Source organism: Garra rufa, chromosome 20 (assembly GCF_049309525.1).
Source record: "Garra rufa chromosome 20, GarRuf1.0, whole genome shotgun sequence".
In the NCBI taxonomy this organism is placed as follows: Eukaryota; Metazoa; Chordata; class Actinopteri; order Cypriniformes; family Cyprinidae; genus Garra; species Garra rufa.
In genome coordinates, this window is record NC_133380.1 from 11,050,827 (window position 1) to 11,070,634 (window position 19,808).

General features: G+C 31.3%; 1 protein-coding gene across 1 annotated transcript in view; it reads right to left on the minus strand.

Annotated features, from left to right (window-relative positions):
- Window positions 1–248: 248 nt before the first annotated feature.
- LOC141294334 (thrombospondin type-1 domain-containing protein 7B-like) overlaps window positions 249–19,808 on the minus strand; it is a 38,849-nt gene continuing 19,289 nt past the window's right edge. The window contains exons 3-15 of the mRNA XM_073826391.1: window positions 19,292–19,446; window positions 18,711–18,864; window positions 15,966–16,104; window positions 15,750–15,865; window positions 15,543–15,657; window positions 13,568–13,713; window positions 10,953–11,124; window positions 10,604–10,777; window positions 6,206–6,301; window positions 5,976–6,058; window positions 3,678–3,870; window positions 1,861–1,948; window positions 249–1,495 (exon numbers count right to left, since the gene is read on the minus strand). Of these exons, the coding sequence (XP_073682492.1) occupies window positions 1,417–1,495; window positions 1,861–1,948; window positions 3,678–3,870; window positions 5,976–6,058; window positions 6,206–6,301; window positions 10,604–10,777; window positions 10,953–11,124; window positions 13,568–13,713; window positions 15,543–15,657; window positions 15,750–15,865; window positions 15,966–16,104; window positions 18,711–18,864; window positions 19,292–19,446 (1,710 nt within the window). The 3' untranslated portion in view covers window positions 249–1,416. The remainder of the gene's footprint in view (window positions 1,496–1,860; window positions 1,949–3,677; window positions 3,871–5,975; window positions 6,059–6,205; window positions 6,302–10,603; window positions 10,778–10,952; window positions 11,125–13,567; window positions 13,714–15,542; window positions 15,658–15,749; window positions 15,866–15,965; window positions 16,105–18,710; window positions 18,865–19,291; window positions 19,447–19,808) is intronic.

Here is a 19,808-nt window from a genome sequence, read left to right on the forward strand (position 1 = left end):
CATCTACATGCAACTGTGTAGCACCTGCGTTTTCCTCATTTGATCTCATCTGTTCTAACTAATGCACTTTCTAATTACAATTCATGAGAGGAATATGACAATCTGGGCTTGGCCCATAGAAGTTGGCTCAGTATATTGATACTGATCAGAAATGACAGCAGCACCGTTCCAGAAGCGCAAAGACGGAGATAAATCTCAAAGAACACAACCAGAGACTAAAACACGACATGTTCAAGTCCCACCAAGACTCCTCTCAGAGATTTAGATTTATTTAGAAACCACTCGAAGACACAGATAGAAAATATTCACAGCATACACAGCATACAAAAGAACATGTCACAACCTTTTCAAGGATAACAAAGCGTTAAAATGCATCAAAGCTGATCAGAGTGAATTTAAAAGAATTATTTAAAGGGACAGTGCACCCAAAAATGAAAATTCTGTCGCCGTCGTGTTGTTTTCAAACCTGTAAGACCCAATAAGATATTTTTGATTAAATCTGAGAGCTTTCTGACCCTGTGTACTGAAATGTTCCATTAAATTTTTTTTTATTTGTGTTCGTACGGCTTTGAAATGACATGAGGGTGAGTAATTAAATGACAGAATTTTCATTTTTGCCTGAACTATCCCTTTAACACCTAAAGGATTCAAATAGGGAGGCTATTTTAAAGGCTATATAGGTTTCAAAACATAAATAAATTAATAAATATGGCACTTAAGATGGCACTAACGTAGTGCGTCAGAAAACATCCCTTTTTAGGGATCATTAAAGGCATAGTTCACCTAAAAACAAAAATTCGGTTAGGATTATCTCCGTCTCATGTACTTTTAAAATTATACGACTTACTTTCTTCTGCAGAACATAAAAGATTTTTAATTAAACGTTGTTAAAGATGTTCTGGTTGCTCTTTTTCATGCCTTTACACCGAATGTGGACTTTTAAGCTTCAAAAAGAGTGCAAAAGCATCATCAAAGTAGTTTATATTTGATGATTCTATTAAAGAGTTGCCAGGAAAATTATAATTTTTCTGTTTCACAGAAGATAGAAAGTCATACAGATTTGGAATGAAAGAAGGGGATGAAAAAAATCTGATTCCTTTAACACGTACAGAATTATTTCCTCATAATGGGCATTAAACAAGACCCTCGCAGCCTCTAAACGAACACACACAAATGGACAGACATACACACTCACGCTATGGTACTTTTCCTCTGTGCAGTTCCTCAAGTTCTCCAGACAGCCTTGCATTTTGTCTTTAAGCTGTTTAAACATCAGTCTTCCAGTCAGCACTGTCTCTGGTCTGGCTCATTGTCGTTCTCAGCTTATGTGCTGCTGTAAACGTGTCAAGTTGTTGGTCTGAAGGATGCCAGACATCTGTTTTGAGCTTGTTTCAGCATCGCATACTCGTGGTGGGCTCACATATCCACGTCTCCATCATACGCCAGAGCCAGTGCCTTCTGCGGACTGCTACTGGGACTGTCCTCTGGGTTTTTACTGAAATGCAAAATGTGCGAATACAGGCATGCAAAAAAAAGTCTAAATATTTATAGACTCGCAGCCACTTGAGATACAATTTGTATCATAATTGGTTGCAGTTTAAAATATCACCACTAGAGTGCAGAACATACATAGATGTATTTCATATTAGATGTTTACCAATTACACTATGCCTTGAAAGCATATGCTAGTTGTTTATTTATTTCAGGGTAATGTTCAGTCAGGCAGTCATTATGGCAAAATAAACTGACGGGAGGTTGATTAGGATCCTGATTGTTTTATTATGTGAGAAGAAATAGACTGATAGAGTCATATAAAGAATATTAAACTAGTACAGCCATATAAAAAAAAATCAGCCTCACCATAGTAAGAAGGACATAATGATGAGAAGGAGGATCACCACAAAACCGCCCGCCATCAGCCCATATACCCACAACTTCACACGGCCATCTGTCAATCAAAATAAACATTAATGTTTAGGTGCAGCTTTTGTAAATCATTGTGAATTGATTCAAACTGAGAAAACTGACTCTTGACCACTAGCTGTCAATCAAATAATCTGTCTAATAGAGTGCTGCAGGGATGATATATGTTTGTAGGCTAAAACCTGGAAATGAGTTAGTGTTTTAACACTTCTGGTTCCATCGTCCTAAAGTCAATGGGTTTTTTGAATGAGTTTTTGGTTAAAAGTCTGAAATAAGGTGTGCCTGTTACTGCCACTCTCGTAATTTTTACTTTTTTTTCTCAGAATTGCGTGAAATAAACTTGAAAAATTGTGAGTTATAAAGTCAGAATTGTGAGAAAAAAGTAAGAATTGTGAGGTATAAACGTGCAATTGCGAGAAAAAAAATCTGAATTGCGAGAAAAAAGTACGAATTGCAAGATTTAAACTTGCAATTGCGTGGAAAAAAGTCAGAATGGTGCAAAAAAAAAGTAAGAATGGCAAGTTATAAACTTTTTCTCAGAAATTAGAGTTTATATCATATTCTTACTTTTTTGTCCTCGCAATTTTGACTTTTTTCTCAGAATTGTGAAATATAAACTAGCAATTGCGAGTTAAAAAGTCAGAACTGTAAGATAAACTCGCAATTCTGAGAAATGAAGTCATAATTGCACAAAAAAGTAGGAATTGTGATAAAAAAGGTAAGAAGGTAAAAAGGTAAGAATTGCAAGATAAAAACAATTATGAGAAAAAAAGTCAGAATTTGCTGGAAAAAGAACTGAGATATAAACTCGAAATTGCAAGAAAAGTCAGAATTGAGTGAAAAAAAAGAAAAGAATTGCAATATATAAACTTGCAATTTGCAGAAAAAAGTCAGAAGTGCAAGAAAAATGTAAGAATGGCAAGATATAAACTGGCAATTGCAAGAAAAGTCAGAATTGTTTGAAAAAGTTAAGAATTGCGAAATATAAACTCAATTACGAGAAAAAAAGTCAGAATTTGCTAAAAAAAAAAAGAATTGTGAGATATAAATAAACTCTCAATTGTGAGAAAAAGTCAAAATTGCAAGTAAAAAAATAAGAATTATGAGATACAATCTTGCAAATGCAAGAAAAAGTCAGAATTGTGAGACAAAATGTAAGAATTGCAAGATATAAACGGGCAATTGCAAGAAAAGTCAGAATTGCACGAAAAAAGTAAGACCTGCAAGATATAAACTTGTAATTGCAAGTAAAAAAAATTAAGAATTATGAGCTAAAACTCACAATTGCAAGAAAAGTCAGAATTGTGCAAAAAAAGGGAGAATTGCAATATATAAACTTGCAATTTCCAGAAAAAAAAAAGAATTGCACAAAAAAGAATTGCAAGATATAAACTCGCAATTGTGAGAAAAAAAGTTAGAATTGCGCAAAAAAGTATGATTTGCGAGATATAAACTTGTAATTGCATGAAAAGTCAGAATTGAAATCGGAGCACTTTCTGACCCTGCATAGACAGCAATGCAACTGACATGTTCAAGGCCCAGAAAGGTAGTAAGGACATCATTAAAATAGTCCATGTTACATCAGCGGTTCAACCATAATTTTACAAATATACAAGTTCTCTTCTTCTGTGTCAGTCTTTGCTGCATGTTCAGGAGAGTACCATGACCAGGGTTATGCTTATTTCCATGTTTGCCTACAAAGAGATTTCTTCACTGCAGTGCTCTGTAGGACAGCGTATAGGTGTTGTCAGTACCTGGTCCAAGAGGCTGAAGCACCCAGTCCTTGATGTGGTTCTTGTTCCGAGCGTGTTCTGGTCTAAGACGGCCTGTGGTGGTCTTCACATCTGCCTTCCTATGGTCCAACCCTGGGGTTCTGGTACAGTAGTCAAGGAACCCATAGGAGGTCATGACCTCTGTGAAGCCTTTCTCACAACCACAGACTCCATTCTGACAAGAAGACAGAGAGAGTTTATGAGAAACATCACCAGAGTGATGGGCAGCAGGTGACAGCTGGATACTGAAATGTGCTGCGTTTCACATATGGAGACATACAGTTGTTAATTGGATGGCATTAGAGGGTGAGATGAAGTTGTGATATGTGATAATGAAGGTATTTACATCTCACCATAACAGACTGCCAAATGATACCACACTTTATAAACTCTAAGCATCTGTCACAGCACATTTTTATATAAATATAGTATTCACTGCTGGTAAATGTTATATTGTTGTTATCCAGGCACTGGGTAAAGTTGCCATCATCTAAAGCCATGGTTTAACAACAGCTGTATTACCAGTAGGGTCAAACTCAAAAACATGTCTCTATCATTATAGCCAGAAACTGTCATTAATTACTTACCCTCACCTTACTACCTTTCTGGGTGTATGAACATTTTAGTAACATTGCTGACTATGCAGAGTCAGAAAGCTCTCAGATTTCTTTACAAATATCTCAGATGTGTTCCGAAGATGAACAAAGGTCTTACGGGTTTGGAATGACGGTGAGTAATTAATAACAGAATTATTATTATTTTTTTTTTTTTGCGTGAACTATCCCTTTAACTGTATTTATGATAAAAAAAAAATACAAATAAAAATAATAATAAAAAATATTATTAAAAAAAATTTAATAAGCAAAAAGATATACCTAAAAGTATATAATTATAAATAAAAAATTAAGATTACATTTTTGTTCATTACTATTTTAGTAAATTAAATAAGTATAAAGTATAAGTGTAAATAAAGTAAAACTATTTTTAGAGTGTAAAGTATGTCACTGTAAAGTATAATTACAAAAAATAAAATAGGTTTTTAAATAAAAAAAATAATGTAAATACAAATAAATTGTCAATAAAATAGCAATACATTTTTATACTTACTACAAAAAAACACAATTGTGTTAATATAAACAATAATTATTAAATTACCTATTACATTTGTACAATAACAGTAATAATAATCAATAATAATAATATTTTGAGTTAGTATTTATTAATATTTTGATATTTGATATTTTGTATGTTTTTTAACATTTCTATATAGCTGTAAATAATTTGTGTTAGTTTTAGTCATTTTAACTTATTTCAGTTTTTAACATATACCATTTTTGTTTAAGTTTTTGTTTTAAAAATTATATTTTATTTTTTTATTATGACAATGATTTTTAATCACTTTAGTTTGAGTTCATTTTTAGTTAATTCTAATTAAAAAACTTTTGTCAATTAAATAAGTACAAATAAAGTACAATAATTTTTGGGGGTGTAAATGTCACTGAAAAGTTTACAATTACAAAAAAAAAATTGGTTCTTAAAAAAAATGTAAATGTAAATACAAATAAATTGTCAAAATAATCAGATATAACAACAACAAAAACAACAATATTTTGTTATTTAATATAAACAATAATTATTAAATTATCCGATACATTTATACACTAACAATAATTATAATCAATAATAAAAATAAAATACAAACAAATTTTTTTATACATAGAAATAACAACAATAATTATTATACATATCACGACCACCCCAGTTTATGTTACTGTAATAAACAAATATTCTTAATAATATAAGAAAATAAGTTATAGCAATGCATCTAACCAAATGAGAAAGTAATTTTGTCATGTGCTTTTGTCATTTTTTATTTTTTTTTGTAAATATTTCTATATATTTTTTATCATTTTAGTTGTAATATTTGATCTCATTTCAGTTATTTGCCATAGCAACATTTATCATTTTTGTTTTAAGTTTTTTATTTAATTGCTATATTTTATTACAGCATTCAGTTATGACAATGATAATTTACAATTTACAATTTTTTTCCCCAATAAAACTGAGGAAAATGTTTTTACTTTTCATAAAAAAAACATTTGTTATAATGCAAAAAAAGAGAAAAATACACACACACATATTTATATATGTAGGTTTTTTTTTTTTAATTATGAGATATACTGTATATATATATAGAAATAGAACCTGAACACATATTCACATATTCTTCATGAGATAATAAATGAGAATAAATGAGAGAAATGAGATTGTGTGCGTCACCTGTGTGCAGAAGGAGAAGGGTTTGGTGCAGGGAGGGTGACACTGTCGAACAGCAGAGGGCTGGTTCTGAGCAATGCAGCCTCCTAATGTAGAGAAACAAAATTAAAATCTGCCATCATGTTTTTCCAAGTCCTTTCCACAGCTAAAAAAAGCTATGAAATAAGATATGAAGCTGATTTCTAATGATACCATTTTGAGACTTAATGCGTTCTTAATGCAATAGTGCGCACCTGTGACGTTGACTCCATCAGAGCGCTGGCACCACACCAGTCTACGGTTATGCCTCCATTCACCGCTCATCCATTCATAACTAAGACACGTTCCTCCTGGAAAAACAGACAAAAACACACTAGAGTGCTTTTCTGGTTTACTGGCTAAACAACACTTCCTGTCTATCACGTCTCAGTCTTGGAGCTATTTTCTCAAACAGAGAGAAAATAACAGCTCGGCAAAACAACAGCTTGGAACTGTCCAAGGTGAAGAGAGAAAGGGGTTTATTCGTTCAAACATAAAAAAAAAACAAGTATTGTATTCTTTTAAGTGTGGAGGACTGGTACTTTATCAATATCTGCCAATCAACATGTTGAAAATAAATGGCATACACTACCAGTCAAAAGTTTTTGAACAGTAAGATTTTTTTATATTTGTTTAAGTGTCTTTTGCTCACCAAGCCTGCATTTATTTGATCCAAAGTACAGCAAAATCTGTAAATTGATAGAAATTAATACTTTTATTTAGTAAGGATGTTTTGAATTGGATCAAAAGTGATGATAAAGACATATATAATGTTACAAAACATTTCTATTTCAGATAAATGCTGTTCCTCTGAGCTTTCTATTCATCAAAGAAAACTGAAAAAATTCTACTCAACAAAGTTTTACTGTTTGCTGTACTTTAAATCATATAAATGCATAGTGATGCTTAGTGAGCAGAAGAGACTTCTATTAAAAAAATATTTAATCTTACTGTTCAAAAACTTTTGACTGGTAGTGTATGTTCATGACAAGAAAAAAAACCTTAAACTCTAAATTTTACTTTATTTCACTTAAATTACTTGACTTTTACTGTATATTTGTACTTATCTTACTTTTTACACCTAAAAATTAATTTTACCATTTCGTGAAAAGGGTTGTTATATATTTTTTTAATGTTTTTTAAGAAATCTTTTAATCACCGATGCTGCATTTATTTGCAGCAAAAAAGATTTTATGTTTTTTCTTATAAGTTTTTATATAAAGTTTTTATTTATAGAACAAAAAAGTTAATATTTCTAAATGTTACTACAGTTATTTTAATATATTTTAAACAGTAATTTATTCCTGTGATACAATGCTTCCAAAAAAAGAAACCAATAAAATTACTTTGATTTTCACCCAAAATGCATTTTACTGCAACATTACTCCAGTCTTCAGAAATAATTTTAATATTTCATAACCAAAAAAACAAGTATTATGTTTTAAACGTGGAGGACTGGTACTTTATCAATATCTGTCAATCAAAATAAGTGCTGTATGTTCCTTAAACCTTAATCTTTACTTTATTTTCTACCTAAATTACTTTTATTTCCACCCAAAATATATTTTACTGTAAATGTGTACTTATCTTTTAATTTTTAATTTATAATTATATACTTTTTACACCTAAAAATGAATTGTACCATTCAAAAGCTAAGAGTTGTGAGATTTTTTTTAAAGAGGGTTCTTATTAGCACCAAGACTGCATTTTTTTGCTCAAAAATACAGAAAAATTTTTAATATTGTGAAATATTATTACAGTTTTAAAATGACTATTTTCAGAAATCATTTTAATATTTCATGACCAAAAACAAAGTATTGTGTTCTTTTAAAACATTTAGTTTTTTTTTTTTTTTTTTTAAGAAATCTCTTTTTATCACCAAGGCTGCATTTATTTGCTCAAAAAATACAGGAAAAAGATTTAATATTGCAAAATATTATTACAGTTTTAAAATGACTATTTTCAGAAATCATTTTAATATTTCATGACCAAAAACCAAGTATTGTGTTCTTTTAAAACATTTAGTTTTTTTTTTTTTTTAAAGAAATCTCTTATCATCACCAAGCCTGCATTTATTTGATCCAAAGTACAGCAAAATCTGTAAATTGATAGAAATTAATACTTTTATTTAGTAAGGATGTTTTGAATTGGATCAAAAGTGATGATAAAGACATATATAATGTTACAAAACATTTCTATTTCAGATAAATGCTGTTCCTCTGAGCTTTCTATTCATCAAAGAAAACTGAAAAAAATCTACTCAACAAAGTTTTACTGTTTGCTGTACTTTAAATCATATAAATGCATAGTGATGCTTAGTGAGCAGAAGAGACTTCTATTAAAAAAATATTTAATCTTACTGTTCAAAAACTTTTGACTGGTAGTGTATGTTCATGACAAGAAAAAAAAACCTTAAACTCTAAATTTTACTTTATTTCACTTAAATTACTTGACTTTTACTGTATATTTGTACTTATCTTACTTTTTACACCTAAAAATTAATTTTACCATTTCGTGAAAAGGGTTGTTATATATTTTTTTTTAATGTTTTTTAAGAAATCTTTTAATCACCGATGCTGCATTTATTTGCAGCAAAAAAGTTTTTATGTTTTTTCTTATAAGTTTTTATATAAAGTTTTTATTTATAGAACAAAAAAGTTAATATTTCGAAATGTTACTACAGTTATTTTAATATATTTTAAAAAGTAATTTATTCCTGTGATACAATGCTTACAAAAAAGAAACCAATAAAATTACTTTTATTTTCACCCAAAATGCATTTTACTGCAACATTACTCCAGTCTTCAGAAATAATTTTAATATTTCATAACCAAAAAAACAAGTATTGTGTTTTAAACGTGGAGGACTGGTACTTTATCAATATCTGTCAATCAAAATAAGTGCTGTATGTTCCTTAAACCTTAATCTTTACTTTATTTTCTACCTAAATTACTTTTATTTCCACCCAAAATATATTTTACTGTAAATGTGTACTTATCTTTTAATTTTTAATTTATAATTATATACTTTTTACACCTAAAAATGAATTGTACCATTCAAAAGCTAAGAGTTGTGAGATTTTTTTTTAAAAGAGGGTTCTTATTAGCACCAAGACTGCATTTATTTGCTCAAAAATACAGGAAAAAAACGTAATATTGCACAATATTATTACAGCTTAATGACTATTTTCTATTTTAATATATTTTAAAATGTAATTTGTTATTGTGATGCAATGCTGAATTTTCAGCAGTCATTACTGTATGTTCATATGTTCATTACAAAATAAATAAAAATAAAACTTAAACACCTTAAATTGTACTTTATTTCACCCAAATTACTTTTATTTTCATGTTAAATACATTTTACTGTATATTTGTACTTATCTCTTAATTTGTATTCATAATTATGTACTTTTTACAACAACAACAAAAAAGTTTTTTTTCGTCAGATTTTTTTTTTAATTAAAGAAAGGCTGCATTTACAGTGCCTTGCAAAAGTTTGCATTTATACCCCTTCATTTTTTCACATTTTGTTTTGTCGCAGCATTATGTTAAACTGCTTTAAATTAGTTTTCCCCCACATAAATTTACACTCCATACAGCATAATAATGACAAAGCAAAAACCAGATTTGCAAATTTTACAAATTTAGTAAAAATAAAACACTGAAATAAGTACATTGCATAAGTATTCATACCCTTAACTCAGTACATAGTTGAAGCACCTTTACAGCCTCAAGTCTTTTTGGGTATGATGTGACAAGCTTTGCACGTCTGCATTTGGCAATTATCTGCCATTCTTTGCCTCACCTTTTCACCAAGCTCTGTCAGCTTGGATGGGGGCTGGCAGACATTTTCTAGAGTCCTAGTTGTTCCAATCGTCTTCCATTATGGATAATGAAGGCTACATGCTTCTGTGAACCTTCAATGCAGCAGATTTTTTTCTGAACTCTTCCCTAGATCATTGCCTTAACGCAAGTCTGTCACTGAGCTCTACAGGCAGTTATCTTGACCTCAGGACTTGGTTTTTGCTCTGATATGCATTTTCAGCTGTTAGACCTTTTCTGAGAGGTGTGTGCCTTTCTAAATCATACTCATTTACATGGATTTGCCACAGTTTAACTCCACTCGAAGTGTAGTAACATCTAGAAGCAAAATGAATGCTCCTGGGCTAAATTTCAGAAATTACCCAGAAAAGGGTATGAATACTTATGCAATGGGATCTTTTCAGTTTTTTATTTCTAATAAATTTGCAAAGTTGTTACAAACCTGTTTTGTGCTTTGTCATTATGGTGTATGAGATGTAGATTGATGTGAAAAAAAAAGTAATTTAGCAGTTTAACATAATGCTGCAACAAAACAAAATGTGAAAAAAATGAAGGGGTATGAATACTTTTTCAAGGCACTGTATTTGCTCAAAAATACAGGGGAAAAAAAACATAATATTGCAAAATATTCTTATAGTTTAAAACATTTAAATGTATTTTAAAATGTAATTTATTCCTGTTATGCTAAGCTGAATTCACCAGCAGCCATTACTCCAGCCTTCACAAATCATTTAAATATATCATGACTCAGACCACTAGATGTTTTCTTCTGTATAGTTTCCCACAAACCTCGGCATGGCCGCGTCTCATACATCTGGCTGGGACAGCTGTCCTGGTTCTCCGGGACCTGTGTGACTACGGCTCTAGAACGAGCCTGTCGACCCCACGTCTCAAAACTCCTCCCATCCAAACACAGCAGCTGACACGAACTCCACTGCGACCATTTGGTTAGATGACATTCTCCTGAACGCGAGATAGAAATTACAGCCAATGAGCAGGTGCGAAAAGCTCCTCAAGACAGATGTGATTAATTTAAGATGCTGATTCATCACTAACGGACCCTTCATTTTGATAAATGTCACTATCAAGTAGTCACTAGTGTGTCATTATTTAGCTTTGTGTTTTGTGAGATGCAAACCTGGACAAGGGATTGCGCAGAGCTGCAGTAACTCAGTCTCGCTGACTTTCTGTGAATTTCCTACACACATTTGATCCTCTACTGGAACGGGCTGAGGAGGACCTGAAAGAGAACCCCAGTGCACTACACAGGATACTTCCCTCCGACTTACTCCCTCGCCACAGTCGGCTCCCTGCGAACGGAGAGAGAGAAAGATTACAGAGAATTTCAGCTGTCTAAAGATCTAAAGATCAAAATGGTGATGTTATTTTGGACTATTTAGATGTATTATTCATTTGCTGTGCGCTGCAGGTGTTTTTTTTAGATTTCTGTTATTTAGAAAGTGTAAATCTGGTGGGTAGAAAGAAGCCACTCCAGATTTAACCGTAATATAATTGGCTCATAACACCGCGAGGAGGCCTCCGCATGGGCTTGTGTCCAAACACGCCAAATGATTCACAGCCAGAGAGCTTTTCTAATCGCTTGCTCTTCTGATTGGCTGAAAAAGTGTGTTGCTCCCTTGACTCTTTTTTTTTTCCTGCTTACAGAACCAACGTCTGTCATAGAAACACATTTGATTGCTCAGGACACCTATTTCACTGAGGCTGTAGGGAGATTTTATACATTATACAGTACATGGTATAAAAATGCACCTTTAGTTGGTAGTCTTTGTTCTCTGCTGAGAAACTAATAAAGGCAGTTTCTTTTTACAGTTAATTTGTTTCTATTTACAGTTAAATATTTTACACTTTAAAATAATTTTATTTAAATTGTACTTATTAAACGTATTACATTTTTTACAACTAAAATTAATCTTAATTTTCATTTATAATTATATACTTTTAGGCATATTTTTACTTATTTACTTTTATTTATCAAAACTTTTATTTATATCTATTTACAGTTTTTACAAGTAAAAATCTTTTTTTTTCTTTACAGTTACATATTTTACACCCCCATAAAATAAAATATTTTTTTTTAACATTTTGTAATTATAATAATAATATTATAATAATAATTGTATTTTATTTTATTTATTTATTCTTGCACATTTTTTACAACTAAAAATTAGTCTTAGTTTTAACTTATAATGATATACTTTTAGTTTTATTTTTATGTTTTTTTATTTATTTATTACATTTTTTTTACAACTAAAAATTAGTCTTGAATATTTATTTATTATATATTAATAAAATAAAATAAAATATATTATTATATACTTTTAGGTATATGTTTACTTTACTTTTTACATTTTTTTTTTTTACATTTTGTAATTATATATTTTACAGATATATATTTTACACCCCAAACTATTTTTTTATTTGTACTTATTACATTTTTTAACAACTAAAAATGTATCTTAATTTTTATTTATAACAATTTACTTTTAGGCATATTTTTACTTATGTCTTTTTTTTATTTGTATCTATTAACATTTTTAACAGTAAAACCTTTTTTTTATTTGTAATTATATATTTTACAGATGCATATTTTTCACCCCAAAATATATATATGTTTTATTTGTACTTGTTACATTTTTTACAACTAAAAATTAATCCTAATTTTCATTTTCATTCAGAATGATATACCTTTTAGGTATATTTTTATTTTTCTATTTACATTTTTTACAAGTACATTTTTTTCATTTTGTAATTAGTTTTTACAGTTACATATTTTACATCCCAAAATATGTTTTTTTATTTGGACTACTTACATTTTTTACAACTAAAAATGAATCTTAATTTTAATTTTCATTTATATTTTCATTTATTATTTGTATCTATTTTCATTTTTACAAGTATTTTTTTTTAATTTTGTAATGATCTATTTTACAGTTACATATATTACACCCCCAAATATGATATTTATATTTTATTTTACTTGTACTTTTTTTTGGAATACTTTTATTTGTATCTATTTATATTTTTTGTCAGTAATTTATTTTATTTTGTAATTACAGTTATTTTATTTGTACATATTCAACTTCAGCTGAAATTTTTTATTTTAAATTTTTAATCCTAATTTTCAGTAATTATGATGTATAATGATTTCTTTCTTTGTTTTTTTTTTTTTTTTTGCTTGGTTGCTTATGCTTGGTACAAAATATTGCTACAATTTAAAATAATTAGATTTCTTATTTGAATATATTATATATATATATATATATATATATAGTGTAATTTATTTCTGTGTGTGTATATATATATATATATATATATATATATATATATATATATATATATATATATATATATATAACTTAATTTCCTCTATAACGCATACTTTCAGTTGCAGAATGAATCAGTGTGTGACAAATCCATCAGTGAATAGGGTTTTCTTCAAAGCCATTGTTTACTTTTATGTGACGCCGCACCTATATAAAGATCTGAGAATGAGAAAGAGAAATCTATCAGAGCTATTCATAACGACACAGCGAGAATGATTTTATCTCATATGAGCTCAGGGGAAACCCTGACATGAAGCGTTGGCTTTGACAGTTTAATGGAAAGCAGTAGCCTTCAGCTATGTGAATTTCTTCAGTCTGTTCATTTGTGCATGTAAAGGACAATGTCTCAGCGGTAGCAGCAGTGGTGTGTTTGAGTTTAACTCAATCAGCTGCACTGCATCCATACTACCTCCACCATGCATGGTCTCCAGTCCCCTAGTCTCCAGCTGTAGCACGGCCTGATGGGACACGGGCGAGTCTGGGAGAGCTGAGATGGACAGGGACGACCTCCCTCACCGGTAGGCTGCAAAACGACCCTGGAGCGTGTCATTTGACCTGGGAAATTGACAGAGAACAAGACACAAACACATGGGATCAGAAGCTCAAGTCCAGTGTGAGCTCTGTTTGCATGCTGAAATTTAATAAGCGCTCTGGGAAGCGTTTACTCATGGGACCGACAGAGCCTTGAATTGAGATAAATGAGACTGATAAAAGCTTTTAATTAAGCCCCTAACAACAGCCAAGTTCAAGGAAGCATGACTGAGCTCTCAAGGGTGTAAACAGCTGCGTGCTATCTTTCTAAAAGACACTAGATTCATTTTTGCTGGCCAGTGTTGAAATAGAAAGCACCACTTATGTTTTCATCAAAATAAAATAAAATAATATTAAACATTTATTTATAATATTACATAACTACATTTGTTATTATTATTATTATTATTTGCCAGGTCAGTTCTGAAAAGGAAACCATTTTCATAAAAAAGACTACAAAAAATGTTTAAGTAATTATAAGTAATTCTACATTTTCTTTGTTTCTTTGTTTGCTTTTGCCAGTGTTGAGAAAGAAAAGGACCACTTTTTTTACATAAAAAAATAAAACATGTTAAATTACTATTAAATATTTGCTATTATTATTATTATTATTATTATTATTATTATTATTATTATTATTATTATTATTATTTACCTTATTTGAAAAGGAATAATTTATTTATTTATTTAAAAGTAATAATTAATTAAAAAAATGTATAATTTAAATTTTTAATATTTAATATTTAATAATTAATAATGAATAATTTCTAATATTTAATAATTAATTTTACATTCTATTTAATTGTTAGTTTGTTTACCAGTGTAGATAAGGAAAGGACCACTCTTGTTTTTTTATCAAAAAATAAAACAAGTTTAAGTTCAATTATTATAAATTTATTATTATTATTATTATTATTATTATTATTATTATTATTATTATTATTATTTGCCAGTATTGAAAAGGAAAAGCACAGTTTTTATTAAAAAAAGACTATGAAATATTTGTAAAAAAAAAAAAAATAATTTTAAATTAATAATTATTTTTTACCAGTTTATCACTTTTTATTTAATAAAAAATGTGTTAAATAGTTAAATAGAAATGCATTAAATAGAAAAGGAAATGACCACCTGTTTTTTAATAAATAATGTATGTAAAATAAATAATGTAACATGTAATAATATATATATATATATATATATATATATATATATATATATATATATATATATATAATAAAACAATATTAAATAGTAATTAATTTTAAAATAATAATTAACCTCTTCTTTTTTAATTGATTAATTAAACACATAAATTAATACATTATTATCATTATTTTATTTGCCATTATTGAAAAAGAAAAGCACTGTTTTCATAAAATATTCATTTTAAATAACAAATAATTAAACATTTTATTTGTTTGTTTGCCAGAGTTCAGAAGGAAAGAACCACTTATGTTTTTTATCAAACATTAAACAAGTTAAATGATTATAAATTGTTTGCTTTTATTATTATCTGCCAGTTTTGAAAAGAAAGAAAAAATCATTGTTTTCATGAAAAAAGGCTATAAAATAATATTCAATATTTAAGAGAGATATTCAATAAATAATTTTTATCTGATAAGGAAAGGGCGACTTATGTTTTTTGTAAAGTCAAATTATTATAAAATATGTACCATATAATAATAATAAAAATAAAATAATAATATTAATAATAATAATAATAATAATAATAATATTATATTGTTCTGTGTTGAGAAGGAAAGCACCACTTAGATTTTCATTAAAATATTTAACCAAATTTTTATTTTAAAATGTTAAATAATAATAATTATTATATCAATTGGAGATCATACTTTGGCTTCCGCAGGTGTGTGAACATTCTGACCAGGTGGACCACTCTGTAATCAGGCAATTAACAGGACAGCCCACCTCACAGGGGGCAGAGAGCTTTCCACGTGAAGGACCCAACTAAAAAAAAATAGAGAAGAAAACAATAAAATAACTGGATTTCTATTAGAGCTTCAGTTGAGAGAGAATTCCAGTGAGAAAAGAACAGTCACCTCTTTGCACATGCTCAGTTCCACCAGCTTCCCGTCGCTGCGGACACAGTTCAGGAGTCTGGTCTTAACCCCTCGGCCACAAACAGCGTTTTCACTGAGCTGACAGCTACTCCAATCTTCACAACACACACAAAATAAGTCATTGTGCTGCATAATGTGGACAAAACACATTTTACAAACACTAAATTGTGAAAGCGTGAACACTTGTAACAGCACCTGAGTAAACGTAGGAGTATTTGAGACAGGTCATATTGACACAGGCTTGAGTCTGGTTTAGATCAGGACAGGTATGATCTCCTTCTGGCCATCTCAAGACACTTCTACTCCTCCACCTTAAATCACCATCATTACAATCCTAGAGAAAACCAACACAAATTATGTCTCTTACTGAAATATGTAGTAGAAAACCCATGAAAGATCATTATTTATAAAATCCACATCATTTTATAGATATTTTGGACTGCCTTTATGTCAATGACGTGAAATGGTTGCACTCGGTGAGCTACTGGCGCTACCTGTTACTATTTTTACCACAACACAACTCATAAAATAAAATACTAACATGTCACATGGTGCAACTTTTGGTTGTAATTTTCAGTCGAAGGGCAACAAGAGAAGCAATGTGTGTCTTCACTGCTTTCATACCAATAAGAAGAGGAGAAAAGAATGAGAAGATGCCTGTGGACAAATAAAACTTTCTAAAGACCTGCATCTTTGTTCTCTCCACTTCAACCCTGATGCCTTTGAGGCTTTTAGTAGACCACAGCTACTGAGAGAGCTTACAAATGGCAGAGACAAGAAACGCTAGATGCCGTCCTGACACGATGTAAATATGCTGACGCTTGTCATGAAGCCGAGGCCACTGAAAGAGTTTCTCAGCGCGGTTTTTACTTAATATCCAGGGGTGTTTAGACTCCTAGTGGAGTCTTGTGGAAAAGTTGATGGTACGGCATTTGGTTTAAGCCTACGATTATATCCATCGCCACCTGTAAGCTCTTTCAGTAGCTGTGGTCATCATATCAGCATTTTATTTTCCGAGTTGTGTTGTGACAAAAATAGCAACAAGTGCAACTGAGTGCAACCATTTCATGACCAAAATATGTATAAAACGATGTGGATTTTTTTAAAGGGGTCATATGATGTTGCTAAAAAGAACATTACTTTGCGCATTTGGTGTAATGCAATGCGTTTACGAGGTTTAAGGTTAAAAAACACATTATGTTCCACATACTGTAAATTTTTGTTGCTCCTCTCTGCCCCGCCTTTTCTAAAACGTGTAGATTTTAACAAAACTCATCATTCTGAAAAGCTAGGTGTTCTCTGATTGGCCAGCTATCCAGTGCGTTGTGGTTTGCCAAATACCTCAAGTGTGTGACAGAAATGTTACGCCCCTTACCATGTTTTGATGCTGTGTCCCAGCGTGACGAGACAAAAACATTAAAACCCATTATAAATGATCCATTTGTTGCATCCAGTGAGGACATAATTACCGATTATAATGACTTGTACTCTTTTTTCACTCTGTGTAAACGTAAAAGCATGTCTGCATTTGTGATTGTAAAAACAACAAACAACAAGAACTACTCTTAACACTGCTGAAAACTCGCGTTTGAGTAGTCAGTAGCAAAATCTTTAAATATGAAAATGTACTTACAGGCTGTGAGTCAGAAGCGCTCTACTTTATAGAAACAGCCTTTGTTCACAGCCGCATTGTAGGCTACTCTCCCAGGTTCAGGAAACATACCTCTGTAAAATGTGCTGCACACTCTTTAATATTTGCATTTACTGTTCTTAAACAGTGTTCTTAAACTACTGATTTCTACATAACACACAGCATCTTCACAACATGGCAGCGACTGCAACAATACTACAGCACAAATAAAAGTGTCATGATCTGGTCTGTGGGTTTTCCCTCACCCACCTGAGGTCGTTGTTTCCCTTTCCCTTGCACTGCACTTCCCTGATTGTTTACACCTGTCTTGTTGTCATTAGCACTCATCAAGCTCACACCTGTTCACAATCATTTGGACTATAAGAACTCTCATTGCCCACTATTCATTCTGGCTGCATTGTCTTTGTGTGTGTTTCTCTGTGTTCCTGATCCTCCTAGACCGTGTTTCCTGTTTTGTTTATTTGATCTTGTATTCTAGTCGTGTTGTGCCGTGTTGGCCTTTTGTTTGTGTTTTGTTTATTGTTTTATGATTAAAACTCCTTCCCTGCATTTGGACCCAGATCTCCTCCTTCTCGAACGTGACAAAAAGTTACACCTTCTTTCTTTATATATACAGTACATTTGAGTGGTGTTATGCAAATCTTCCCAAATAATGACGTAGAGATATGGCGGCGTGTTTGAATGAACCGTTTTAGAATGGTGTGATTGAGTACTGACTTTTATAAAGAATGTCTCTTTGGGTTTGAGACTTTAATCTTTGCAACTTTAGAGATCTTATATATGCACGAACAGCTTGTAACACTACAAAGACAAAGGCAAACATGAAATCACATCATATGACCCCTTTAAACAACATATATCTTTCATGGGGTTTCTACCAGATATTTGAGTGCAAAACAAGAAACATTCCCATACTAGAAACTGATTATAATTACTGCACAAAAATCAATGCACCTTTTGGCATTTTTAGATATGAATTAAAATGATTTAATCACCAATAAAGTCATTGTGGGACTCCCAACAAAACAGGAAGAATTGGTTTTGCTATTCTCCTAGGGACTATTTTTAAAAAGCTCAGATTTATAAGTATAATAAAACTTTGATTTTGTTACCTGTCGCGTATTTCAGTACAACTGTGAATCATTTGTGTTAAATCCACTGCAGTATATTTACTAAAGCAATAAACACTTTATTTTAAATTATCCTATCGTGACAAGCTTCTCTCCATCCTGATATTTTATCATCCATTCATCAGCTCTTCCATCTATTCGTCCATCAGTCAAACTGACCACGGTACATTTGGTCCATTGGCTCCACTCTGATGTCACACAGTGGGCGGGGCACGGCAGTAGACAGGGCTCGACTCCGATTGGCTTTTCCTCCTGGTCGCACAATGAGTCATCCGCAATCTCATCTTGGTTGTCTCCTCCCCTTTTCAAGCAACTTTGGGTCAGAGACAATACAAATGTTATGTTAGCCTAAACTTCAGATGTCTGGGGTGATTGAGGCACCTCATAAGCAAAGAAAATGTTACAAGGTGAGAGCACAAATATAAGCAGAAAAAACTGTTGTTCAGTTATAACATCACCAATGGTTTCCCATCATCCCCCCTGACCTCACTTTCGTCGGAAGGGCAGAGTTATGACCTCACTTATCTTTAAGAAGCAGAGTTATGACCCTATGAATCTGTTTGGCACTGTTTGTGACCTCTCCTCGGTTTTGAACGCTGACTTATGGGACAATATTGCTGTGTGACGCACACAGGATCTGTTTTATCATTGTACCACAGAGCTAAAACGTAATATATTGTGCTGCTGTTCTGTGGCAGAATGGGGACATTTTCTTATTAATTCAACTTTTTTGAGCTTACCGGATTGTTCCGGTCCGGAAGCCCTCTCCGCACACAGGCTGGGTAGGTCCAGCATTTGTGAGATTGTTTGGTGGGTTTAGGACACACATGGACCAGGACTCCACTTCCCACACATACTGACTGCAGTCAGAGTAACAGGGCAGTACCTCAGACACCTGATCGCAGACAAGATAGCTATGTTTTTAGTTATGGCAGCATGCACACAAGTGTGTGTTTTGTGTAATTGTCTCTGTGTAAATAAGTATGTAATGCTAATGCTTATACAAGCAGACACAGACACTTAAGGACAAAATATTATTAACACACAATTCCCCAGGGTACTCACCTGAGCCTTTGTAGATATTCATATCAGCAGAACATGACCAGCAGCAAAACCACAAAGGGGGTTGGAAAGAAGTGGAAAGGAAAAGTAAAGCAAATGAATGAGGAAAGAAAGTGAATGAAAAAAAAAATGAATGCAAAGACAAGAAATTACAATAAAGGGCAAGAAAAGAAAAAGGATTGGACAATGAAAAGG